Below are 26,656 nucleotides of genomic sequence, written 5' to 3' on the forward strand. Positions count from 1 at the left end.
ACACAGAGAAACCCTGTCTCGAAAAACCACAAACAAACAAACAAAAAATTCGTGGTAGGAAAATTTCCAAGTCTATAAAGAGAAATAGACATACAAACACGAGAGGCATTTAGAGCCCCAAATAGGAGGACTCTCTCTCTTTTGCACCACAATCTATCATAGTCAAGATGTCAACACTGAGAAGCAAAGAAACTGCATTAAAGCTATAAGGGGAAAATGCCAACCCACCTACAAAGGCAAACATGATAGACTAGCATCAACTCTATTGTCAGCAACACGAGAAACTGGAAAACAAGGACATATGGTAGCATTGTGTCCTGAATGTACACACCTGCCAATCAAGATGGCTATGTCTAGTAAAGCTATCTCTTGAAATTGAGGGAAAATTAAGAACATTTGCAAACGAAAGCAGTTTACAACAACTCTGCTATCATTGTAGGAAACACTTAAAGTAGGTTAAAGGGATGGCCCAGATGCTAAAAACCTGCTCTTCCAAAGGACCCAAGGTCAGGTCCCACCACACATGACTAGCCGATTACAGCTGTCTATTATATCTCCAGGGCAGCTGACACCCTCTTCTGGCCTCCACAGGCACCTGCACACATGTGGCATACACTCTCACACACATACACACAATACTATATTAATAATTTTTAAATCCCTCCAAAAGAAAACATTTAAACAAAAAACATACTAAAAGAAAAAGTTATTCACAAAAACAAGCAAAAGAACTGATTTTATGAAATGAATAGATAAACAAAGGAGGGCTAGGAAACGATCCATCATAACCAACACAGTTACGCAGAAAAACATTAACATGAGACAAACAGCAACAATCCAGTCAATCAGAGAAACCACTAATAAAGCCATAGGCACTAACGAGCATCCCTCGAAAACAACCTTTGACACAATGCCCCATTTAAAGGGTCAGACTATCTGAATTCATTAAAAAGCAAATGCAACTACTAGTTGCCTCCAGGAAACATACTCACTGACAAAGAACCTGCAATAAAAAGATCAGAGTCAACCTGTCAATCAAATGAAAGCTATAGAAAATTTCCTCAGCTATTCTGAGGTCTAATAAGGTTGGCCTCAACTCAAACCAGTTCAGTGAGATAAAAAATAGTCACTATAGCCAGATGGTGGTGGCGCACACATTTAATCCTAGCACTCTGGAGGCAGAGGCAGGAGGATCGATGAGTTCAAGGCCAGCCTGGTCTACAGAGAGTTTCAGGACAGCCAGGGCTACACCAAGAAACACTGTCTCAAACAACAAACAAACAAACAAGTAATAAGTAAGTAAATAAATAAATAAAACTTAATGTAATATATTTTTATAAGATTTCCTCAAAAACAAATTATAAATATATACTTATAAATTTTTATCTCTTTATATAATAGATAAAACAAAATCCATACAATTTCTTCAAAGTATTCTTAATATAAAACTGTTTCTAAAAAAAACCTGGTTCTTACTAAGGCTAAACCATATATAAATTAATAGACTTTTGTTTATTAATGATCTCTCTTGTGTTTTACTTTTACAATGAAAGCATAGAAAACATATTTCTCAGTTAACAATAACAATAAAAAATCTTGATTTATTAAAATATATCATATGTATGACATTATATATGTATATATAAGCTATTCATGATTTTGGTTTGTTTGTTTTGACATAATTTACTTAGAACCAAATTGCCTTATAAGTAAGCACTCATGTAAACTAATACTGTTAACTTGGCCCAACTTCCTTTGGCTCCCAGTAAAACTAAAATTTCATAAAGCAAATAATTATAAAAGACAAAAGATAAATTTAATCAATATGACCAATAGAGAGAGCTAATGTTTCTAAATCTTTCTTCAGGACAAATAACATGATTTTTTTTAAATTTACACAATTTTAAACTACTTTAATAACAATAATATACAGAATCATACAATTCTAGTCAAGGTGTTACCACCTTGACCCAGTTCTCGTTCTACAACATGGTCCCTGTTGTTTGACGTTGTAATTAGTCAGCTATGAGATGGTTATTCCTGCCCCCAGGATACATTTCCTATTGGTTAACTCCCCTCTCTTGAGATATCGAACTTTTTATTCCAAAGATTAAGAGGACTACTCATGTCTGTGCTTTCAGTTTTGTATATATGTGAGTACATTCTAAGAATTTTAAAGAATTTTTTAAACCACCACCTCCTCTTCAAAGATAAGTGAACAGGTTTTTTAAGATCCTTATTTTAGCTATGACTCTGTAAGAGAAACCTCTAAGTATCTTTTCATTGTCATTTTTAAAACCTACTTTCTTCGTCCTGTGAAACAATAAAACCTCATGAAACTACTTCCATGTTGGAACATGGAACTTACGGTAAGTAACCATGATTACTCAAAATGGCTACAGAATAAGTTCTCTCTCTCTCTCTCTCTCTCTCTCTCTCTCTCTCTCTCTCTCTCTTTTAAAAGTGAGAGCTGTAATTTTTGTATCAACAAAATTATAAATTCAACAACCAGACTGGCATTTGTTGGATAACCATTGTCCTATATGTTGTGCTATGGTTACCAACTGGACACATGGATAACAGTGACACTTCCTGTTTCTCCAAGAGACTTTGTCCTGGAAAGGGTTTTTGGGGGAATGTTGGGGGATGGGGGTGGGAGACATGAATGATCCCCAATATATCTGGGTAAATGATTGTGTGGACCGGGCTTATCCCCAGGATCATCTGAGAAAGTCTCTTACCTGAGTTCACGAAGCGCTGCTCCTTCTGGTCTCCTAGGAGTCTGTCTCAAGCCGAGAAGCTCTCAGTTACTTATATGTATGCCACATGCAGGAAGTGAGCTGTTGGAGGCAAGGACTGGAAAGCCCTTGGAGTCTCTCTAGTGATGTCTCCATTTCCCCAAGTCCCAAAGTGCTTCTCTGCATCCTGGCTCATCCCAACATCTTCCTGAACAAGCACTGCCTGAGGGATGACTGAGTGTAGCTATGAACAAGGAAGGCACCTCCCTCTGGTTGCATGTGCTCTCTGAGAGTGCACACTCCACACAAAACACAAAATCTGAAATGATAATATATAAGCAAAAGACAACTAAAAGGTTTTTTGTGTTTTTTTTTTTATTTAGTTTGGTTTGTTTCTTTAGTTTTTGTTTGTTTCTTTTTAATGTTCAAAGTGACTTGAGACAAAATAAAATGAAACAAAACATTAAAACAAATGAACAACAACAACAAAATCAACTTAAAAATACCACGGATTTCATTTTCTGTTGGTCAACTACTGCTGGCTTGTATACCCAGAGACTCTGCTGGAAAAAAAAAACTAATTTTTTTTCTTTGCAAGTATTGGACATCTGGAGATGTCCTCTCAGTTAGAGGTGGGAGTTTGTGTCCATTTCTGCCTCTCGGCACTGGGAGCCCGTGTGGTTTGAATCTGTGCAGGCCCTGTGCATGCAGCCACAGCCTCTGTGAGTTCATATGTGTATCAGTCCTGCTGTGTCTGAAGACAGCGTTTCCTTGGAGTCACCCATCCCCTCTGACTCGTACAATCTTCCCACCTCCTCTTTTGCTTTGTTCCCTGAGCCCTGAGAGGAAGAGTTTGATGGAGACATCCCATTTAGGACTGAGTGTTCCAAGGTCTTTTGCTCTCTGTACATTTTCGAGCTGTGGGTATTAGTTCACATTAACTGCAAGAAAAAGAGTCTCTGATAATGGCTGAGCAAGATCTATACACAGCAGGATGTCGTTAGGAGTCATTTTATTTCAGTGCTCCTTTAGCAGAACAATAATAGTTACTTTTCCCCTAGGACCATGGCCTAACTACTCTCAAACCCTTGGTTACCAGAGCAGTGTCAGGTACAGGTTCCATCTTATGAACTAGGCTGTAATTCCAATCAGATACTGGCTGCTTACAGTGTATCCTGCAGGCAGGTTATCATCAGTAGATCAAAGGGTTTGTAGATGGCCAACCCCCCAACCTGCCCCCATACTAATTCTTGCTTTTACCCTTTGCTTTTTTAAAAGGGAATCTTTTTTAAAAGACTATACATCTTAAATTCTCTCCTCTCATCCATATGTTTTCAGCCCTGACTGGCAGGCTCAACCACACAGCCAGTCCCTGAATGTCAAACATACATAATACATATACATAATAATTAACATATATGCAATACACGCTCACAGCCACATCATATACTCACATGTCACAAAGCATGTCATGTATCACAGAGCACATGTCACATGCCTATATACCACAGAGCACCCATTTACATATGGTATGCTGCACAGTCCCACAGGACGCTGATCTTACACATTCACAATACGCTGACATCCACACTCTCTCACACCCACAGTGACACTTAGCATATTCACTCATAATCAATCTCTCTCTCTCTCTCTCTCCCCCCTTTCCTTTCCTTCATCTAGCCTTCCCCAGGATTTTAAGGCAATCCTAGCCATTTAACCAAGTAAACGGAGAGCCCAGCTAGCTATCTGACAGGTGTGGACCATTGGAAAGAGCTCTTTCCATGTGGAACTGTAAGCACTGATCCTAGCTGAAACTGCCCTCAGTCAGCCACTCTAACCAGAAGGCAGAGACTGCCCTCTGACCTCATGGCCTATTTGTTAGCTGGAGGATGTCACATGTCCTTTGCTCTGAGCTAGTGCCCTGGAGAGAGAAGGGCACAGTTGGGCAAAACAGGGAAGGCAGCTCACACCCACACATTTCCTCTTTCCTCTTCCTCTGCACCTGCTCTGAACTCACATTCAACCTCCAGGACTGAGGGCATCGTTGTGTTGTGTTTTGGAGAGCATGTGACCAATCTGGTGTGTAGGCATGAGTAGGGAGTGGTGTGCAGGCAGTCAGCCACCAAGGAGCCTAAAACAGTGTGGACAAAAGTGACTGGGAAGCCTAGGCTGGGGTGCTGTTGGCAAGTGGAACCCCTGCCCCAAGGAAAGCTTAGGGATCCTACAATAAGTTACAGCTTTGCACATCTGAAAAGCATTTTCTATATTTATAGCATTTCTACATCAGTGATTTCTGCTGTGCACCAGATAAGACAGTGGCCATCCCCCAAATTACCAGAGAGAACAGAGGCTCAGAGAAACTTGCCCAAGGCTAACAAGTGTCAAGCCTGGACAAAGTATTTTATCTTAAATCTGAAATTGTTTTAGTGATTTTCGGCCTTTCTCTTCTCCATCAATGGACCTCACCCTTGCCACTGACTGTCTCAAACAATGGCTCAACCAGACTGCCAACCCTACAGGCAGAGTTGCTATGTGACTTGTCACACCTGACTCTTAGCACTGTCCTTCTGCTTATTAGACAGTGGCTCGTGCCTCTGCCAGAGGGACGCTCCTTTTGGATACCACTGCAGGAGAATGAGGCCTGAAGATTAACTGAGGCCCTGGGCAAGCTGTGCCTAAGACCTCAGGAGTGATAGTGTGCATGGTGGGGTGCCAGAGGCCATGGTGTCTCACAGCCATTTGTTTTCTAGATAAACGAGAAGCATTTCAGAGAGAAGCAGTGGGTTGCACAAAATCCATGGGTAATATCTCTATAAACAGTAGGTGTTCACAAGTTCTCATCGGAGGAGCTAACGGATGACTCTCAAAGCCAAGCTTTGGTCCACATAGGCTTTGTCATTGGGAGAGAATTGGTGATGAGATTGTGTTGTCCTGAGGATGGAGAAACAACAAATGACTCTAGCTCAGAAGCCAATCGATACATATGAATCCTGGGAGGTCCCTTTGAGAAGAGGGGCCAAGGCCTGGCAGCCGCTCCAGGCATGAGTTTGAACCTTGCTCACTCATTTTCTATGCAGTACGTGTTTTCTCAACTCTTGATTTCCGCTGTGGTTTGCTGGTGTTTTCTTTTTTAGACAAAAACTAGCCAGCAAACAAGACAGATTATCATTTCCTCATTTTAAGCCCTTGCCCTCAAGGAGGGCCAGCATCTCTTTCAAGCACCCAGTTGTAGAAGGCTCCCAGGTGACTGGTGTGTGTCAATCTCACTCCAGGGGCTCTTGGATGGGATCCGGCCTCAAAGGAACCATGAACCTTTGGCTTTGGTTACTTTACTTCCTGCCAGGTAAGTGCTCTGAGGAAACACTCCGGACTAACTACCAGGTTTGAATTAGCCAGAGGTGATCGCGTGACAGCCATCTCTGGCTCTAACGCTTCTGGAGAGATGCAGTTGCAGCCGGGGCACAGAGCAGACAGAAAGAGACCCGTGAGGTGGGTACTGACCCCTCCCCACTCAGGCAGCAGGCTTCCAGACTCCCACCCTAGACAGCTGCTAGTTTTTTAAGGGTTGAAGGTGTCACATATCTTAAAGATTCACTTATTGAGATCTTAAAACGTGTGTCTCCAAGGTTCGTTCTTCTTGTGTGTATTTTCTCCTTCAGATCTTTCCTCTTCCCTCTGGAATTGGCAACTTTCAACTTCAAATGAAGACTCCCTGACCTAGTCCCTAAACTTCTTATCTCAGCTTACAGCCACCTACCTGACACCCCGCTTGAATGATTGCCAAGATCTAGAATACAATGCGCCTAATGCTTTGCCTAATATACTTCCCTGGTCTCCATATAAACCAGCTATTCCATCTGTCCTACCCATCTCTAGGATTATGTCATTCAATGGCTCCCACTATCTACTAACTAAAATACACTCTCCTCCCTTATATTCTGAGCTTATCGTGCTCCCTCAGACCTTTTTCCAGAGAAACAGAATTCTTTGAACAAATGCTACAGATTCCCGTTACTGCACCCCTCTCAGGCTGTCTCTGCTATAGGAACACCATTCCTCCCAGTTTACCATTAAGGTTCTTCACAGTCCATAGCAGACCTACCTCCCTCTCACAGCATTCCCGAGCACCGTCTGAATCCCAGCCACCGTCGTATCATATCTTGGCTCGGTGTGCTTAGGTCAATTTAGTTTATCAGTCATTCCTGCTTCGTGATAATTAAGCTTTGTGGAGGATTTAAATGGGTGGAGAGATGCTGAGGTATTAGTCAAGCTTACTTCTGAATGTGATTGTGAGGTTGTTTCCAGAAAGGATTAATCAAGGGCAGAAGACCCACCTCGACTGTAGATTGTACTATCCTGTGGGCTGAGGTCATGGACAGAATAGAAAGAGAAGAAAGTGAAGGGCTGTGGAGCATTGAGTTCACCTTCCTCCCTTTGATTGCCCCACCAGCCCACCCTGGATATAATCAAGCAGCTTCATGCTTCTGCAACCATGGTTTCCATGCCAAGATGGCCTATCCCAGTTCTCAGCCTTCCTAATACGGCAGCCCTTTAATACAGCTCCTCATGTTGTGGTGACCCCCAACCATAGAATTATTTTCATTACTATCTCGTAACTGTATGTTTGCTCGTGTTATGAATCATAATGGAAACATCTGTGTTCTCTGATAGCCTTAGGTGACCCCTGTACTCTGAAGGGGTCACTGCCCACTGGACTATACCCTCAAACTGTAAACGCAAATACACTTTTCCTCACTGAAGTTTCTTCTCGTCAGGTATTTTGTTGCAATCATGAGAGAAAAGTAATGAATAGAGTAAACTGATGATAAGAAGTGAGGTTACTGTTGGGAGCCATCTGACCTCATAGTTATAGGCCTTCAGAACTATTTTCAGGAGGAAGTTTGAGACATGGATGATCTAGAGAAATTCAAGAATGTTATAAGCAGAGGTTAATTGGGTCGTCCAGGTGAGAGCACAAAGGACCAGAACAACAACAACAGCAAAATACTGCTCACTGGAAAACAAGACTATCAGAAATTAGGGCAGGAGTCATTTGTTCATGTTATAAAGAGTCTGGCTGTGTTCTGACTGCGTCTCCATAAGCTGAATGATCCTGAAGTTGTTTGACAGAGGAAATGTAAGTGTGGCATAGCATTGATGCCATGGCATGGTTACTGCTCGAAGCGTTTACCCAGATTGACAGTGAGGGAGCACACAAGTGTGTGGAAAGTGTGCTGCTTGGCAAAGGAAGGAGTTTGAACTCAGCTAAAGCTACAAATAGAACAGACCAAACGGGTCCAGACAAAGCAACTATGATTCTTTAAGAGATTAGTGCAATTAAGGAGTGTCTTGGTGAGGGTTTCTATTGATGCAATGAAATGTCATGACCAAAAATCAATTTGGGGAGGAAAAGGTTTATTTTGCTTTTACTTCCGTTCCACTGTTCATCATCAAAGAACCTGGAGGCAGGAGCTGATGCAGAGCCTCTGTGGAGGTGCTGCTTACTGCCTTGCTCCTCATGGCTTGCTCAGCCTACTTTCTTATAGAACCCAGGACCACCAACCCAAGGATGACACCCCCACACACTGGACTGGACCCTATCCCACCAATCATTAATTAAGGAAATGCTCTACAGGCTTGCCTATAACCCAGTCGTATGGAGGCATTTTCTTAATAGAGGCTCTCTCCTCTTAGATGGCTTTAGTTTGTATCAAATTGGCATAAACTGGCCAGCACAAGGAGAAGCCTAGGACTTTGCAATGGCACAACAGGAAAGGTGTCTTGAGCGCAATATTCCACCTCCCAAACTAGAGAATGTAGCAATGCAAACTCGTTTGACAAACTTTCATTTGAAAGGAGAAAGCTTAAAGAAAGAGAATCTTCAGGGCATGATGCTACAACAGGGCTACCTCAGCAAGTGTTTTCTCAGGGCTCTCCTCACGGAAACATAGATCCTGTTTTAGCTGTGGTCCAAGGGGGCCACACTACACCTCCCGAGAACTTAGCACTGTCCACACTCAGCTGCCTTTGGAGATGTACAAAATATAAGAGTAAAGGGTCGTGAGGGCCAACACCAAGGTCCTAAACAACTTCTGAGGCAAGGCAACGTGTGGCAGGGTTGGATTTTCTGTACAAAGAACCTGAGAGGGTAGCTGTGTAGGTGTAAAAGTAAAGCAGTGGAGACTCCAGGATATTGGAGGTTCCAGAAATGTGGGAAAATCACATCACCAAGGAAAGTTGCAGGTACTAAATGGAGCCTGCCTGCTGAGGGATCACATGTGCCATAAGCAACAGGGAAGGAATATGCAGATTTATCATGATATGAACATATGAAATATTCTAATTAATAGTTCATTGTTAGTCTTGTTTTCTTAAGACAGGATCTCCTGTATCCTGGGCTGGCCTTTAATGAGCTATTTAGATGAAGATGGCCTTGACTTCCTGATCCTCTTGCAAATGATCTCAAAAGCTAGAATTAAAGGCATGGGCCACCAGGCCTGGATACATAGGCCTGTGCTCAAGCTCAGGCTTCTGTGTGTGCACTGTAGCAACTGAGACATATCCCTACTGGGCCATATCCCTACTGAGCCATATCCCTACTTCTTGACAATATCTTTGAATAATTGTATTATGATACTCTGGACTTTATTTATTAATACTGCCCTCGGACCTACAGATGTTGGTTGGGGTAGACCTGTCCCCACCAGTGCTCAGATGATATTGAATGGAGCCCTATGGGAAGGTCCCTCATGACCCAAGGCAGTATCATAAGATGTGAGCTTCATACTTACCTAGACTACTAATAAGAATGTGTGTGTGTGTGTGTGTGTGTGTGTGTGTGTGTGTGTGTGTGTGTGTACATACATATTGTGACTTGGTAAATACACACACACACAAATACAGAAAGAGAGAGAGAAAGAGGGAGAGAGAGAATGAAGGTTTATTCTTTTAAAATTGTTATTGTATGCGTACCATAGCACACAATAAAATGTCTGGGGATCAGAGGATAAGTTTGGGGAGTCATAACACAGCTTCTACCTACTTAAGGCCAAGTCTCATTGTTTCTGCTGCTGAGTGACATACTTTAAGTTGGCCTATGAACTCCCAGTCAATTCTCTTTTCTCCACCTCCTATCTTACCATAAGAGTGAGGGGATAGCAGTCACTTATCTGGCACTTTACAGGGTTCCAAGAACTGGACTTGGATTGTCAAGCTAGCCATTTTACCCACTGAGCCATCTCCCTGGACTTCATGCAATTTAATCTTTATTCATTGCCATGAGGATGAGTTTGGTGTCCTGCACTTGGGTTTTCTATTTTCCCAAAATAGAAAACTCTTATGAACAGGCAGGTTTAGAGAGATGAGAAGTTCTCTTCTCGCTGTTGTTAGATACTGTCTCAAGTATACAATGGAGACCAAGGACAAGAGCCAGTTGGGAGCTGTAAAGACAAGACTAGAAACAAGCATGGGTTTAGTTGAAATTTAACCTCTCGGCATCTGTAGTTAAAAGATCCTAGAGTAAATTAGCAAGTGTAGGAAGGAGAGAGAAGACACACAAAGAATCCATCAGGTACCAAGCTCTGTGTCAGCCCAGCGTTGAGAGGGAAATGGAAATGGGGGCGAGTAAGAGATGGGTCAGCACAGGAACAGCTATGACATTTGACACCGAGGTGGTGCACAAAAAGTGGTCCTAGGAAGGAGAACTCAAGTGGGTCGAATACTTCCAGAGATGACGACAAACAAGAGACTGTCAGACCAGGACATCTGTGTTGATCCAGATGAGAGCAGTTTGGGTGGACATTTAGAGATAAAATTCTGACTGAAATTGATCAAAGAGAAATTGTAGAAATGGATATGAATTGTATGAGGCATTTGAGAAAGCACATAGAAGTCGGGCGGCGGTGGCGCATGCCTTTAATCCCAGCACTTGGGAGACAGAGGCAGGTGGATTTCTGAGTTCGAGGCCAGCCTGGTCTACAGAGTGAGTTCCAGGACAGCCAGGGCTACACAGAGAAACCCTGTCTCGAAAAACCAGAGAGAGAGAGAGAGAGACAGAGAGAGAGAGAGAGAGAGAGAGAGAGAGAGAGAGAGAGAGAGAGAGAACATAGAAAAGACTGAAGGAGATGCAAACATTATCTGAGGGTTTTAAAGGGGCCAGTATCAGGGTTCGTGCATGAGCTATTGGGAGTTGAGGGGCTGAAGAGAACAGTAAGCCTATGGTGCAGCAGAAAGGGGGATCACTGCAGTCAGACATTCTAAAACTTAGAAAGGCCAGACTTGGGTTCCAGCCCTATGAAAAGAATTAGGATTCTTTCCTGGAGCAGAACTGACGGCAGGTGCCAGGCCTGTCCACGTGCAGGTTACTGTAGATCGAAATGGGCTGCTAAGTGGAATGTTCTTGTGCTTTTTAAATATTTTTACATTATTTGTTTGTTTGTTGTCTGTTAGTTTGTTTATTTGGGGGCACGTGTCACAGCATGCATACAGGACAGAGGACAACCGGAAGGAGTTGTCCTTCAATCTTAAGGAGATGTTTTTCTCCATCGTGTGGGCCCTGGGACTAGAACCGAAATTACCAGGATTGTTAGCAAGTGCCTTTACCTGCTGAGACATCCCACAGCCCTCTCGTCCTTTTAAAAGGAATTTAAAACTTTACAGTCAGTGGCTAGGTAGGTAGGTAAAAATGCTTGCCACGAAAGCATGAGAACCTGAGTTGAGAGTCACAGTATCCACATAAAAAGCTAGATTCCGTGACTCGCACCTATGAGCCCAGAGCTGGGAAGGTAGGAACAAGAGAAGGCCCAGGATTGCTGGTGAATGAGTAAGCTGCAGATTCAGTTAAGGAGAATGTCTGTCCCACAAACACACGCTCAGAAACTATAGCTCTTTAATCAACATACAAATCTCAAGCCAGGTGTTCCCCTCCCCCCCCCCTTTTTTTCAAGCAATCTGTTTCAGATTGAGCTGAATCCCACTTTCTCCTAGAAAATCTCTAGTATGTCCTCAGCCCTCAAGGCCCTATCTTATTTCTCCTCTTTTGCACTGTGAAAGGCTATAGGATGTTAACATCTCAAACATGCGTTTCCATCCACCTATATATCTATCAACAGTGACTTTTCAGAATACATCATTCCTCTTTTCTACGATTTCTACAGTTCAATCACCAAATTAGAGGCCATAAGCTAGAGAACACTTAACTGCCTCTGTAACATTAGTGTCAAATCGGTGGGTTCCTTTAGACACCTTCTCTCCCCCTCCCCTTTGTTCCCAAGAAGCACTTTTAAATGGCCAAGAATTACATCTGGGGTGTGTCTTTAAAAAGCAGGTCCCTATGTCAGCCTAGACAGAGGGAGCCGCCATGCCCAGGGACAAGACAATTCATAGGCATCAGTGAGCCCCCAGTGACTGATGTAGACCCAGCATTTCAAACTTCTAAACTACGAATCCTACCAACCTCTCTCTGTCTTGGAAATCTAATCCCATCCCATTGTTCTTCTAATACCAGTCGTAGATACTACTGTAAACTAAAGACGGCTAGTTAGTTTGTCCTGGAATCTGGTCATGTTTGAGATTGCCTCAACCTCTGGATCAGGTCTTCAGCCTTGGCTGGCTGGAACTTTGTGACTGTGTTACGTTTCTGTTGCCTGAGGACATCTCGTGAGTTCTGTCGGCAGCAGTTTTAAGCAGTGATGAGCTCTGTGTGTCATATGCAAGGGTCCTTGGCAGATCATGGACTTCTGGCTGAGTGAGCCCTCTCTGCCTCTTCCCCTTCAAGCCTGTTGACATAGCTTCACTTTGAGATCTCAACATTTCCTGTGTACATTTTTCCAGGTCCTCTGCACCCTCACCTAACTCCCATCTCTAACCCACTTTTTCTACCTCTCTACCCTTCAATACTCCCCTCTACCAGAAATATCCTAATCTAGATGCCCTAAGCCCAGTGATATTCTAATTTTTTAACTCTCATATGTCTGAGCTCATTGAAGCTATTCAGAATGTACCATTTGTAGATAAACATCGGAAGGCCAGTAGATTTCCCTGCCTTGTTCTCTCTCTCATTCCCATCTTGATACAATCTATTCTTGTTACCTGAAAGTTCTTTTCATCTTCACCTTAGCCCTCCAGGCCCACCTAAACACACTCATGATCTACACTATAAACACACACTTTTTATTGTCACCCGTGTGATGGTTTGAATGAGAACGGCTCCCATTCGTTCACACGTTTGAATGCTTGCCTCCCACTTGGACCTGCTTGGGAAGGATTAAGAGGTGTGGCCTTGTTGGAGTAGGTGTGTCACTGAGAGTGGGTTGTGAGGTTTCAAAACCCCACATCACTCCAGTTCTTTCTCTCTCTGTCTCTCTGTGTCTCTCTGTGTGTCTCTCTCTGTTTCTGTCTCTCTCTGTCTCTGTCTTTCTCTCTCTCTCTCCCTTTTAATGGAGCTTATATCTTCAAAATATAAGCTCTTAGCCACTGCTTCAACACTACACTTGCCTGCCTGCTGCCATGCCTCTCACCATAGTGGTCATGAACTCTCACCCTCTGAAACCATGAGCCCCAAATTAAATGCTATCTTTTATAAGTTGTCTTGGTCATAGTGTCTTGTCACAGCAATAGAAAAGCAACTAAGACAAGCCTCTTCTCAGTATATGGAGGCATTTGCTGGGACCCACTTAGATTGTTATCTGTGGCTTTACCCTCTGCTGTAGTGGATTGGTTTATGCTATACTTTCCTTTTCTTGCTTTTTGATATCAGGAACTTGTGACCCACAACTTCCATTCCTCCCTGATCTATTTCCCTCCCAGACATATATATGTTCATACCCATACATGTATATTCACACTCATGCATACCCTGCTTTTTCTTCCATAAGTTCTCCACACTAGTGACCAGTGTCACCTTCTCAGTTTCCCTCCGTGACCATTCATTCAGGGTACAGTGCTAGACAGCACTTCTCTCAAAAGCCTTCCTCCCAGGACACCATCCCCTCAGTAGCCTGAGTCGGGTGCTCCTGCTTGCTACTTTCAGAGAGCCCTGAGCTACCAATCTCTCAAAGAATCTATCACATTGTACTGTAGTAGCTATCTGTTGGTATAATTTACCACATGACTTATTGTATGAGAGAGGAGTGCCCATGAAAGGCATCAGATGTGTACTTGTTGAATGGTTTAGTAGAGTTGAAAGGGGGATTGAGTAGATGAACGGATTTGAGGGAAAAAAAGAACCCAGAAGGAAACTGAGCTATAAGAACGGGTCACCTTTCTTATCCCCAGACTTAAGTCCCTCGGGGGTTATGTGCCCCACTGGGGGCCATTCCTGGCATCCTATTTCTCTTTGGAGTAGGCATTGTAGGTGTGTCTAAGTCCTTACAGGTTTAATTATGAGGCTGAGGCTGAGGACATGGGGCGGGCACAGAGTAAGTCTGAATGAGAATGAAACCTTGAAGGAGCTGAGCTTAAGTCAATGGTCAGAAATCACTGTAGGACTGAGGCTGGGCTGATGACAGGGACATGACTAGATCTGGGGGCTAATGTGGAAGTGGTCTGGGGCCAGCACTAGGTTTGGAGAGATGTGTGAGGGTGAAGGTATGGCTGAAGTAGAGTCGCATCTGAGAATGGGGCTTCTTCTGCATTAATTTCTTCTCACAGTGTCTGGGGCCCTGAAGGTCCTCCCGGAAGTACAGCTGGATGCCGAGTGGGGTGGATCCATTATCATTGAGTGCCCACTCCCTCAAACACAGGTGAGGATGTATCTGTGCCGGCAGATGACCAATCCTGGAATATGCGCCACTGTGGTGTCCAACATCTTTGTCAAGAGGGAATATGAAAGGCGAGTCACCCTGAAGCCGTGCTTGGATAAGAAGCTATTCCTAGTAGAGATGACACAGCTGACGGAAAATGACAATGGAATCTATGCCTGTGGTGTGGGCATGAACACAGACCTCGGCAAGACCCAGAAAGTCACCCTGAATGTCCATAACGGTAGGTGTTTAGAAAACTGAGACCAGCATTTAACTAGAACTATCTCATACTATTAGCCAGCCCAGTATTAACACAGAATAACACAGCTTAAGGACCGACACCACAGCCTAGAACCTTCTAGCCACAGGAGATGGAAGGAGTAAGATAGATGCTGTATTTTGCCCATTCTACCCAGGGCATAAATGGAGAAGTAGACATTAGACAGAAGAGAGGTTTTGAGATGGAGGAAACCAGCAGAGGAGCCATACATGTCCTATGTAATTATCTCACGAGAGGTTTGGGAAGATAAAACTGAGAAACAATGATCAAGCCAAATGTGTCACTATACGGTCGAGTCCTACATTTCTTCTTAACCCTGACTTTTCAATGACATCCTAACATGTGCATGACTGCTTCAGCAACTTATAATGCCAACAGCCTAATGGCTTTATAGGGAGTGCTGGATATGCTGGTGGGAAAGGCCAGCACACAAGGGAGGCTCCGTGCCCAGTTCCTTTCTGTTGTCTCTGTGGACCATTCTCATCTCCTCATGGCCTTGGCTGAGTCAGCTCTCACTTGACCCTCAGTCTCATCTGTTCCCTGATGATCACCAACACATCCCTCTTGCCTCCAATAGAATACCCAGAACCATTCTGGGAAGATGAACCAACACCTGAGCCACCAAGATGGTTGCACAGATTTCTGCAGCAGCAGATTCCCTGGCTCCGTATGGGTGAACATGCCAGCTCTTCTGGAATCATATCCACAGGTCAGTCCATTGAGTCAAGAGTGAAAGAAGAGGGAGACTTGTTTTGTTCAGTTCATAAAATGGTTAGCAAAGCAGAAGCCACTTTCCCATGCTTTGTCCTTGGAAAGGACCTTCATCTGAGAGCTAAGAAGTCAATCCTTAGTTGGAGAAGTCACCTACCACCACCAGGTGGCATACAAGTAACGAAGTGCCCAATTCACAAACCCCAGGTCCTTTTTGAATGACTAGAAACCAAGACTAGGCAGACATTTGCCAGCTGGAGGTCATTATGCTTCCTGCTACCTGCAGGGATGTCTTCTACCTGCTGGTAATTAGTGGCTTTAACAATTCTATTTGGCAATTAAAAGATGACTGTCATCCTAACATTTCCATGCATCTTAACATATACTGGAGGAGTTCCTGACTTTAATAAACATTGTTGCACTACGAGACCCTGCTGGGGTCAAAAGAAACAGTGTAACTGGGCAGATCATAGATCCATGAGTGTGACAGACTGGGATGAAATTGGGGAGAATATATGAGCACAAAAAAAAAAAGTATGTTCAGAAGACAGTAAGTGCTTTTGCCTGTGAGGTCAGGAAAGGCTTCCTGGAGAAAATATTTAAAGCATACATGAATGAAAGTTTTCTGTGAAGATGGCATGCTATAAAGGCATTTCTGGCCACAAGGACTTCGAAAACAGAGGTGGTATGTATGGGCAAAAGGGAGAAATGACTGAGAGTGGACGAGGGAGACCCACTCCTCCCGGAGACTGGAGAACACAGCGTATCTACCACTAATATAACCTTTCCCCTCTCTCTCTTGAAGTTGGCACACCAACTCCAAAGACTGAGGCCCCTCCGGTTCACCAGCCCTCCAGCGTCACTTCAGTCACCCGCCGTTCCAGAGTTTACAGAGAATTTTCTGTAACAGCTACCAAGTCCCCAGCGCTCCTGCCAGCTACCACAGCCCCAAAGACCTCTACTCAGCGAGCCATCAGGCCCCTGGAGGCCAGCTACAGCCACCACACTAGACTTCATGGGCAAGGGTAAGAAAGGCCTCTATGTTTCGTGCCTGTGCACTAAGAGCCCTGAAGTCATCCTGCACCCTTCTCAGCTTTGTCTCCAGAAACCCACCGAGCAATGCCCTGCTTCTGAGTGTGCTAGAGAAATGCATTAGTTCTATCATCAGAGAATGTGCTTTGTTGTGGTGGCTTTCCCTGCCCTCATGGATATCAGCCGATTCGGTCCACAAGGGCAGTGGAGGCAGAGGTGTCAAGAGAGGAGAGGTTTCAGAAGCCCTGTGAGTACATACAGTGACTAACCACACTGAGACCAGCTATGAAGAGGCAGATCAATTTTACTTAGGGTGATTCGAGGCTTATAACATTTTGGAGGACTGAGAGTAGGAACATCCAGCATGGGCAAAAGTCACTGGCTATGGGCTTAGGGTACCTGGAATACCTCATTAGCATGGGGAAGTATTTTAGGAATCTCAGGTTCTGGCTGGACAAGTCTTATCAGGAGAAAGACTCAAGTCTTTCAATCATACAGATTCATTTCAGGTCTGGTGTAATGTATAACTAAATGAGAAACGTTTTTAATTAATTTAAAGTAATTAAAAGTATTTACTAATTAATAAGCATTAAAAATTACTCTCATTTCTTCTTTCCCTTAATGCTGCTAACACTGTGTGGCAAACGGTTCTATTGCTTAGCATTGTTCTAAATACCGGACCATAATGAACCACTAGGGGGCAGCATTAAAGCAAATGTGTATGAAAACACACAAGTAATTTGCCTGAGCAAATACAAACTGGTTAGTGAGAAAGAAGGCTCTCAGAAACATTTGGATCCTGTGAGGGAACTGGGGGAATAAAATCTACATGGTTTCAATTAAAACAGGACTTTTAGTTCCTATGTCAAAAATCTATGTAATAAACATTTCTTTAATGTCAACTCTGACAAAGACACATAATGTCCAGGTTTGGTTAATGAAAGTCTGCCTATGCCAAGGTTTCTAACTGTGGGAATAGGAGTTGTATCAGATCCTGCTACAGACCAACTGCCTTTAGTTCTTTTCACCTCCTTTGGTTTTGGTCGGAACAGTTTTGTGCAGCTCTTATGATGCCCACTTATAAGAAAGTAAGGCTCAGGGAAATTAAAACTAGCTCACGACCACAAAACCAATAAAATGAGGAACTTGAATTTGAACCAAAGACTCCTGACCCCATAAACAAATCTCTTTGTGGGTGATGGAGGAAATTCTGTTAACAATGGGTCAACTCTAAGACATCTCCAAAGAAAGGTGGCCACTCAAGGGTGAGTCTTCACATTTGCTTTCCTCGTTTAAGCCTCTCTCTCTCTCTCTCTCTCTCTCTCTCTCTCTCTCTCTCTCTCTCTCTCCCGGCCAAGGACACTCCACCACCGCCCACAGTATGGGAGAGAAGACCGAGGGCTTCACATCCCCTTCCCAGAATTTCACATCCTGATTCCGACCTTCTTGGGCTTTCTCTTGCTGGTTCTATTGGGACTGGTGGTAAAAAGAGCCATTCAAAGGAGAAGAGGTGAGCTACTTGAGGCTCTGGGCTTTGGTTGGGAGACCGAGGTACAAGAGGCCAGAGCATTCAGATCCAGCTTGGACTCCCAGGGAGCTGGGGTGGAAGTGGAGTCTAAAAGTACTTTGCCCTTGCTCCTGCGCTCTGCACCTTGTCAGGCATCATAGAGGTGTGTAGCCCTCAGTCTGGGGAAGAAGAGGCAGGTGGCCACTGGTGTCTGATGCCATGCCCTTCTCTTTTTCCTGGTGACCTCCTGAAGCCTTCTCCCGACGCGCGGGCCGACGGACGATGAGGATGCGAGGCAGGGGTGCTTCCCGCCCGATCCCCTCACAGCGCCGGGATGCCTCGCAGAGGCCGCGCTCTCAGAACAACGTCTACAGCGCCTGCCCCCGGCGCGCACGGGGACCCGACAGCGTGGGTGAGCGCACACACCAGAGAGGCGTGGAGACCAGGGCCAGCAGGGAACCGGGGACAGGTGGTTGACCAGGCGTGGGAAGGCCGGGCCCTCACCGCTTTCTTCTGTCTCATAGGTCCAGCGGAGGTTGCGCTCCTCAACGCCCCAGCCTCCGCGTCCCCCGCCCTGCCGCAGGTAAGCTCCGCCCTCCCTAGCCCACGCTCAGCCAGGCTCCTCCAACCGGGGTTGTATCCAGTCCCTGGGTTGAAGCCCTCTGGAAGGCTGGACCCTTCGATATCTGTGGATATCTAAGTTACCTGGTCAAGCATTTTTTTTTTTTTTTTTCGGATAAATGGATGCTGGATGCCTTCAGTCTTGTAGGGAAGGTACCCTTGCAGCGACTACGGTGTAAAAGGGACGCTAGGTTTCTAGAAAGACTAGGAGGGGTGGAAGCTAATCAGACAGTTTTACCTCTGTGAGGGAGGCATTTCAGACATCTCTAAAAACAAACAAACAAACAAACGACAGAAAATGATAGAAACGTGACCACTAGGCTTTATCTAAAGTGCCTGGGCAGAGATGCAGACATTCAACACAGCACGTGTCATTTTGTTTCCCCAAATTAAGGGAACCGTCTTTGAGCATTCTCAAAGACTAAAACATTGGGTTTTCTAGTCAGAAAAATATTAATAAGGGCACCAAGTGTGCGTGTGTTGATTCGTGTAAATTAATTAAATACAACAGACCCCCAAAACCCTCAGGGTTCAAACCAGAGGGACAGGAAGAAGAGGATTAATCCATGAGGTCGTCCAGGGACATTTTGTTTCAACAACTCCAGCCAACTTTCCTGGTCCATGGTTAGTACTCAGCCTCCAGAACCAAGTGTTCTTATTTCTACCCACAGAGATAATGGCTTCTTTAGGATCATGACCTTAAATTCTCATATCTCACTAACACTTGCCTCCCATTAGCTGCCATGAAGTCATGTCTGCCTTCAAGGGAGGATATGAATGTCATGCCTGGCTGGAAATATATTGATTAAATGATCATGTATCTGGCTAAAAAGGGAAGAATATTACCTAGTTCTGTAGTCACCTCCAGCCATTGAATGTATTCCCCTTTCCCCTTCTCTCTCTCACACACACAACCAGTCTTCAAGGCTTGGGCTTTGGAGTGAATGGCCCACCCAGCCTGTCTGCTCTACCCAAAAGCCAGCCTTTTATTGTGGCTCTGCCCTGAGCTCACAGACCCTCTTCTGGACTGCCTTCTGCTGAAAGCTAACCCTGTGTCATTCTCTCAATAAGGGACAGAGGGGTGTGTGTGTGTGTGTGTGTGTGTGTGTGTGTGTGTGTGTGTCAGATATACAGGGTATGTGTGCTCAATGGCTTATTTCAATTTTCATAGCGAATATTTTTATTTTTTAAGCCAAATAAGTTGACACAGAGTGGGAGATGTGTTTTTTGAAGCAACCTTCTGCTGTTTCTCTCATTGGTAAAATACAAAGTGAAGAAGTCCCTTACAACAGATGTTTCCTGCATTCAGAGGACTGCCCTGCTAGTTCTTAGAACTTTTGTTTAGATGACTGATTGAAGTCTCTGTGGTGGCATTCGTCTGTGGGAATCGCAGTACTTGTGCCATGTTAGTCTTGACATAGCCTGGTCTTCTGAGAACTGGGGAAGAGAACCACCCATCATGTCCACATGGTCTGCAGTCTTCCTCCACTACCCAGCCCTTTGCTGGAATGTGTTCTTGTACCATGTCATGGCCTCTCAGAATCCTTGCAGAGGTAAAGAAATGATTCACCCTACCTCTGACTGGTTGCCTCAGAAGATGCATATTTCCCGAACAAGTCATATCCCTTTATCCCCAAGGGGAGACTCCTGCAGCTGGGCCTCCTTCACACTGTTTGGCCCTTTGATTTCAGTCTGAACCCCATGCAAAGTGTGTCCTGCCCACAATAGAGTGAAGTGGTTTCCAGTTATTTGGAGTGGGGCTGCACCCTGAAAAGCCCCCAGGGCTGGCCCACTTAATGGAGGTCAGCCAATCCTGCACCTTTGCGCTCTGGAACTCAGCGACTATGTCCCTGATCCTTCATTTCCTGCAGTGCAAATCCACCTCAAGGGATGTGAACATCACCCAGCCAGCGCTAGTGACACTCCTTTGGTTGTTCCCAGGTACTTGAAACTTGTTGGCCCCACACCCCACCTCTGAAGATGAGTTGTGAATATCTGAGTTTGCGCCACCAGCCTGCTGTCAACGTGGAAGATGCTGACTCAGATGATTACATCAACATCCCTGGCCCACCTCATCTCCCTAGCTACCTCCCAGTGCCTAGACCTTCATGCCAATGACTCCTGCTTGTTTGCTGATGCACTTTTCCTTATAGGATCCGTGTCACCTCCTCTGTCCCATACCCTAACTCGACTCTCACCTGACTGTCTGAATTCCTTGAGAATGATCAATTACAAGCTAATTATTTTTTTTTTACCCTTCTGAAGCCCCCTGCATTCATTGGGAGCATTCTGCATTCATTGGGACACGCAGAACATTCATTTGTCATGATGCCAACTGTCCTTTCTGTACCATCTAACAGCCGATGGGACCTGCAAGGCGCTTCATCACTGTCTCTGATCGCATGGTCTTTGCTGCCTTAACCCTAGCTCATGTGATATCAGGCTAGACAATAAGCATAACCAACACTTCCAGGCCCCGATCCAAAGGACATAATGAGCTTCTGTCTTTCCTGTGTCTCATGGCAAAGGGTAGCTTACTTGATATGGTGACTTCTTAATTTTTAGAACTAAGCTTTTGTTAGTATTGGTGATATACACACACATGGGTCCTCTTCCCTCTAATCTCCCATCACTTGGCACACAGATAAACTGGCCCTAGCATCTCTCTGCTTTTAGAAAATCTTTGCAGTCTCCTTATCTTCTTCTATATCTTAGCACCTTAACTTGGAGCTATTTTAGCTATCCCAAACTATCACCCCTTATAGGGAGTGGAACCCAAGATGGTGCCTGGCTGGGTGCCAGGCGCCCCTGGCATGTTGGCTAACCATTTCAGGAAGCCTGGGTGGCACGTAGGTTAGGCTTTACTGCGCATGCATTTTGCTTGTTCATCCTTAAGTAAGATCGGGCTATGTGACGTATGCGCTCAGCACCAATCAAGAATGACTGCATGGCAGGTTCTGATTGGAGAGGACACAGAGATTTAAGGGCTGGGAGCTAGAGCTCGTGGGCCTTTTGAGATACTTCAAGGTTCCTGAATAAACCGTGTTGGGAAGGAGATCCCGTGTCCGTTGTCTTCTGTCTGCTGGTCAGTTCAGAAGACAACAACCCCTCTCTTGTCAATTTCAGACAACACATAGCAAGATGTGGGAGAAAAGCACCCTGGGGATCCCACAAGGTCAGAGGAGTGGCCCTTCTGGCCTGGAAGAAGAAATATCCCACCTCCCCACACGTTTCTTATCTGAAGTTCAGAGGAAGGTGTAGTCAGACAGCTCTTGAATTGACACCAGCTGCAAAGTTCAACCCAAGCTTGAGGCAAGAGAATTCCAGCTCTTGCCTTTGAGAAGAAGGCCTTTCCCAGATATACAATAGAAGTTTCCTACACACTTTTCCAGAAATAGAATGGAGTGGCCACCTGAGTCAAGTTGATTTCTTAGCAGGAACTATCATCACAGGTTGACCATTCATCGAGGTACAATGTCACCATCTGCCTGACAGGCCATATTAAACAGATAAGGGAGAATGGTATCTTAAGAAAAGAGGGGTGCCTGGAAAAACAGGGTAGAGGGGTGGATGGGTATTCAGGGATAAGGTGGAATCTCAAGTATGCATCTTTGTTTTAGCCCAGATGGTAGCTTTCATCATTTATTCTTCAAACCAGCATCCTTTGCTGGAGTAACACCGCAGAGGTAAAGAGAGCACTGGCTGCTCTTCCAGAAGACCTGGGTTTGATCCTCAGCACCCACATGGCAGCTCATAATTGCCTCTAACTCTAGTCCCAGGGAATCTGACATTCTCATCTCTCCTCCAAGGGTACTACTGCATGTCATGCATGCAGTGCACAGACAAGCATGCAGGCAAAACACCCCCACACATAAAGATAAGTAAAATCTCGAATCAGTGCCCTTGGTTTCCAGCCCAGTACTCTATTCCCTTGTGTTTTCCATGCACTAAAGCTTAGATTCATATCCCATCATATTTCCCAAATAATCCAAGACAGAAAAAAACTTAAACATCAGTCCATTTTAAATATTTACTGAGCAACCATCCACCGCTCCCATGCTGAACCAGATCACAGGAAGTAAGGTACAAGCATGGGACACTGAATTCTGATGCTTTCATGGAATATCCAGTCTCACAAATAAATACAGTTTCCACTGAAACAGTAACAATAATTAAATAGGGCTGTAATAAATATGCAAATCTACATTGTGGGTCAGTTGGAGCATCCAAAGGTACCATCCATGGCTGTTGCTTGGAGTGAAGAGTGAGGTCTGAGGAGAGGCCTGAGCCAACAACGGGTCCATGGTCAAGGGTCTGAAGTGCCATGGTCAAGGGTCTGAGGACAGCAGGGATAGAAACAATGCCTTGAATGCATGGAGAGCAGAGGAAGTTATCTAGATTAGCAGTCAGAGCTGGTAGAATTTCTGCATCCAGGTCAGGAGAATATCCACTTCCCCAAGGGCTTTCACCAAAGCCACTTCTGTATCCAACTGCAGCAAATGGAGAGTTGGGGGTCAGGTTATGTTAGCATGAGAACAGTTTCCTTCCAACCTGGCTTGCCTGATATAGACCTGACTCCAAATAAACTGAATCACCTGTGGAATGGCCTCTGCTAAATGGATCCACCCATCACTTGTATCCCAACTATGTGAATTTGTTTCTAGGGTGAGGACAAAGAGGCTACTAAGTAGTAGGTAAAGGGCTAGAGAAGAATATGGTACCCAGAATCTAAGAACATTGGCTGCAACCTAGGAAGGATGTGGGGAACTCACTGTGCTGACTCCACCACGTATTTGTAGACTGACACATCTGCTCCTCTAACAAGTGCTCAAAATCAAAGATGTTTTCTTTGAGGGAGAGGGTACTAGGGTCGAAGTTTGGGTTTTCTTTGGTGTGTTACTTTAGAGAGGTGTGATAGAATTTTCTATATCTTTTTCATAAACAAGACCACTTGAACATTGTAGGAATGTTACAGATCTGTTTGAAGGTAAGTTGTCAAACTTCTTTCTCAATTCTGACATCAGGGACCTATAAAATTTTCTCTTAGGGAAATTCTTCAATTGTGAAATTATCTCATAAGGAAATAGAATAGCATTTCTCCTCAAAAAACAACAGGTAAAAAAGGCTACACTGACCCATGCAAAGCTGGTGCTTATTATTATTCTCCCAGGCCAGGTAGGTCTGGAACAAGCCTGAAGGAGGCACCTAAATTCGGTTCTGCATTAAGTCTCTAGGGTACACCTCTGTCTGCTTCTGTTGGGTACGCAGGCTCCCAGCTCTTGGCCTTACCTGTTCGAATGCTCTGTGGAACAGCAAAAACCGCTGGTGTGCACTCTCTCTAATGGGAAGCATGGCACTGTCCTCCTGCTTATCAGAAAAAAAAAAATATTCCTAAAGTTAGATCAGAGTGGAAGTTAGCCTCTCCTGCTCTTCCTGGTGATACAGGGGAGGGTTCTCAGATCCTGCAAGGACTGACCAGAGTCTTACACATCGGAGTAAGCCAGAGCCAGACTCCCAGCATATGTCAGGACTGTTATCTTTCCTCACAACCTCTACAGGTAGAAATGACACCCCCATTTTATAGATGACAAAACTGAAGCCCAGAGAAGTTGAGTACCTCACAAGGGTTCCTTATCTGATCAGAGTAGACACACACCTGAACCTATATAGCCTTTTCCCATGTCCCCCATTACTCTTTATTGGGAAAAGAAGCCAGGACTAGATAAATGGAGGGCAGGTTCTCAAGGACACACTCCCCAGCCTCCACCCCGATCTACGCACACTAAGCTGCAGGTTTGACACGATGACCATAAAGTTGTTGGCCAGAGTGGAGAATGACCGCAAGACCTCTAACTTGGCTATTTTGCTGTGGTAGTTTTTGAAAACAGTGTTCAAGTAGAACTTCAGCAGGTGGTGGGCAAGGTAACAGCTCTCAGCATCCTGGGGAAGAAGCAAACCACTGAAGCCTTTGTCAATCCTGGCCCTAAAGGGAAAACCCATGTACCACCCAAGGCAAAATGAACACGACAAGGTCTCTTTAGAAATGATGGTGGTACTGGATAGATCTGAAGAGATGGCAGGAGTCTTGAGGAGCAGCTTGTGATCCACAGCAGGAACCCAGACCCCAGGAAAAAAGTTACCCATCCAAAGTAACTCAGCCAACTAGCCTGGCTCTCAGGGCTCCTGGCTCACCACCCAGGTGATAGTCCCTTTCTTCTCTACTCTATGGCCTCATTAATACGATGGATCCTGAAAAGCATTTGAACTTTGACTTCATAGTTGAGAGTTAGAAGGAATTTTACTGGAAGAAGAGTAAGAAACTTGGTACCCTTGAACAGAGCAAGCGCTGCCTGGCTTTCTGCTCCTGAAACTTGGCACCTAGAAAGGATCCGTCTGTTCATGCTCACAGACCGTCTAGATAGATGGTAAGGAGATAGTAACATGTGAGAGAAAAGGATAGAGGTGAAAAGCAGGCTCACTTCAGTAGATGCTCACTGTGTTTCCAGAAGCAAAAGAAAGATGGCTGTGTCAGACTGAGTGGAGAATGATATTTATAGACTTCAATTTCCACCCTCCCCATACCCACAGAGAAATAACCCTAGACAGAAACCTTGCCTCATGTCCAGCCCTGTCCTGTGTAGGATCATAGCAAAGCAGAAGGAAAGGACTGCCATCAACCCCTCTTAGAGATGTATTCCCTTCCAGTCTGATTACCGAGACATCCTGCAGAACTTGTGGCCCCAACAGCCGGACACTTGTGATGTCATCCTGAGTTTGCTTTGGGAAGGGAAAGAAAAGATGTCTTCAGGTTAGGGATCTTTAGAGGAGCCAGTCTTGCCAATATACTGTCCCCGATGTCAAACTCCATCCCAGCAGCGAGACTACAGAGGCTGGAGGGACCAGAGGAGGACCCAGGAAGGGACAAAATGAGGTAGATCCTGGGAAGAGGGTACAGGTCCAGTCTACAGAAAACTACTATGCTTGCTCATCCCAAATGGGAACAGGACCCCCAGGGTTCTAAGACCCTGACCACAGACTTGAAAAGAGACCTGTGCTTCCTTTGGTCATATGTGACATAGGAAATAAACTTCCCAGCTTTAAGAGCTATGAAGAGAAGGGCTCATCTCCATAGTCCACGCAGGAAGCAGGGTTGCTCTACCTGGGAGCTGCCTCTTGCTCTTAGAGGACTCTCGAAAGACCTGCCCCTCCTCCTGGTCCTGGAACATAGAGCCAGAGCTCACCCGGGATAAAGCCAAACCACTCTGGGGTTCCTTTACTCCCCTTGGGCTCTGCTACTTTTCCTGGAGGCTGCCCATGGATAATTGAGCTCCAATTTTCTGGGGTGTAACACGGGGTTTATTGATCCTCCTGAACTCAACAGTGTCCTTATGTATGAGATTGATTAAACAAGCTGGAAAAGGACCCAGAATCCTGAAAAAGCACCCTCCTCCAATAGGGGAACCAGCACAAAAGGGTTTGGGGTAAGCCTGCACTTACCACAGTGTTCTTCACAGTCTTGAAGTCCTCCCACAGCTTTGGGAGAAAGACCCTGGTCACTTGGCAAGGCCCAAATCGGAACTCTTGACCCTGAAGTCCTGGTACTTGGTTCCAAACAAGGATTAGGCTCAGGCAGGGGAGAACCTGTAGTCCCAAGCTCATCTGTGTTGACGAAAGGGCCTTTGCTCTTGCTGAGGAAAGGAAGGCTTTACCCTGAAGTCAACCTCTGACTCAGAACTTAACACACACACATACACACACACACACTGCTCCAAGGTACAGGCCACCTTTAGAAGCACACGAATGAGATGCCTAAGGCTAGAGAAACGCTGTGGTTTGAATGCCTCCACCAAAATTCATATTTAGATTCACTTCCTCCAGAGAGGTATATAGTGGCAGGACCTTTGAGAGAGGATTAGGTTACCAGATCTCTGCCTTCTTGAGTGAACCCATGAATGTGTGGATTACTGGTTGACAGGATAGCTTTGGAGTGGGGATTTGGTGAAAGCCAGCTCAGCTCAGCTTTGTC

General features: G+C 44.9%; 2 protein-coding genes across 3 annotated transcripts; one reads left to right on the forward strand and one right to left on the reverse strand.

Annotated features, from left to right (window-relative positions):
* Positions 1-5,894: 5,894 nt before the first annotated feature.
* Positions 5,895-21,685, forward strand: Fcmr (Fc mu receptor). 2 transcript variants are annotated; one of them, XM_034513125.2, is made up of 8 exons: positions 5,895-6,081; positions 14,388-14,720; positions 15,337-15,468; positions 16,276-16,495; positions 17,861-18,012; positions 18,263-18,421; positions 18,534-18,592; positions 20,572-21,685. In XM_034513125.2, exons 1-8 carry the CDS (start codon positions 6,021-6,023, stop codon positions 20,746-20,748), a joined length of 1,293 nt encoding a protein of 430 aa, XP_034369016.1. In that variant the 5' UTR covers positions 5,895-6,020; the 3' UTR covers positions 20,749-21,685. The 2 variants fall into 2 exon arrangements, with proteins under 2 accessions (XP_034369016.1, XP_076797232.1); XM_076941117.1 differs by having other exon boundaries at positions 14,480-14,720.
* A 990-nt stretch (positions 21,686-22,675) lies between these two features.
* Il24 (interleukin 24) lies at positions 22,676-26,468 on the reverse strand. The gene is made up of 5 exons (XM_034513638.2): positions 26,128-26,468; positions 25,345-25,407; positions 24,412-24,570; positions 23,920-23,994; positions 22,676-23,120 (listed from the first exon to the last, which is right to left on the reverse strand). Exons 1-5 carry the CDS (start codon positions 26,287-26,289, stop codon positions 23,037-23,039), a joined length of 543 nt encoding a protein of 180 aa, XP_034369529.1. The 5' UTR covers positions 26,290-26,468; the 3' UTR covers positions 22,676-23,036.
* Between the last annotated feature and the right edge of the window lie 188 nt (positions 26,469-26,656).

Source organism: Arvicanthis niloticus, chromosome 10 (assembly GCF_011762505.2).
Source record: "Arvicanthis niloticus isolate mArvNil1 chromosome 10, mArvNil1.pat.X, whole genome shotgun sequence".
Classification (NCBI taxonomy): domain Eukaryota; kingdom Metazoa; phylum Chordata; class Mammalia; order Rodentia; family Muridae; genus Arvicanthis; species Arvicanthis niloticus.

Coding starts and splice junctions, on each gene's coding strand:
- Fcmr (XM_034513125.2), top strand. CDS start 6,021: ATGGGATCCGGCCTCAAAGGAACCATGAACCTTTGGCTTTGGTTACTT. Junction 6,082..14,387: donor GTTACTTTACTTCCTGCCAG/GTAAGTGCTCTG, acceptor TTCTTCTCACAG/TGTCTGGGGCCCTGAAGGTC. Junction 18,013..18,262: donor AGCCATTCAAAGGAGAAGAG/GTGAGCTACTTG, acceptor GACCTCCTGAAG/CCTTCTCCCGACGCGCGGGC.
- Il24 (XM_034513638.2), bottom strand. CDS start 26,289: ATGAGCTTGGGACTACAGGTTCTCCCCTGCCTGAGCCTAATCCTTGTT. Junction 24,571..25,344: donor AAGTTCTGCAGGATGTCTCG/GTAATCAGACTG, acceptor CTTCTTCCCCAG/GATGCTGAGAGCTGTTACCT. Junction 23,995..24,411: donor TGTCAAACCTGCAGCTTAGT/GTGCGTAGATCG, acceptor TCTGATAAGCAG/GAGGACAGTGCCATGCTTCC.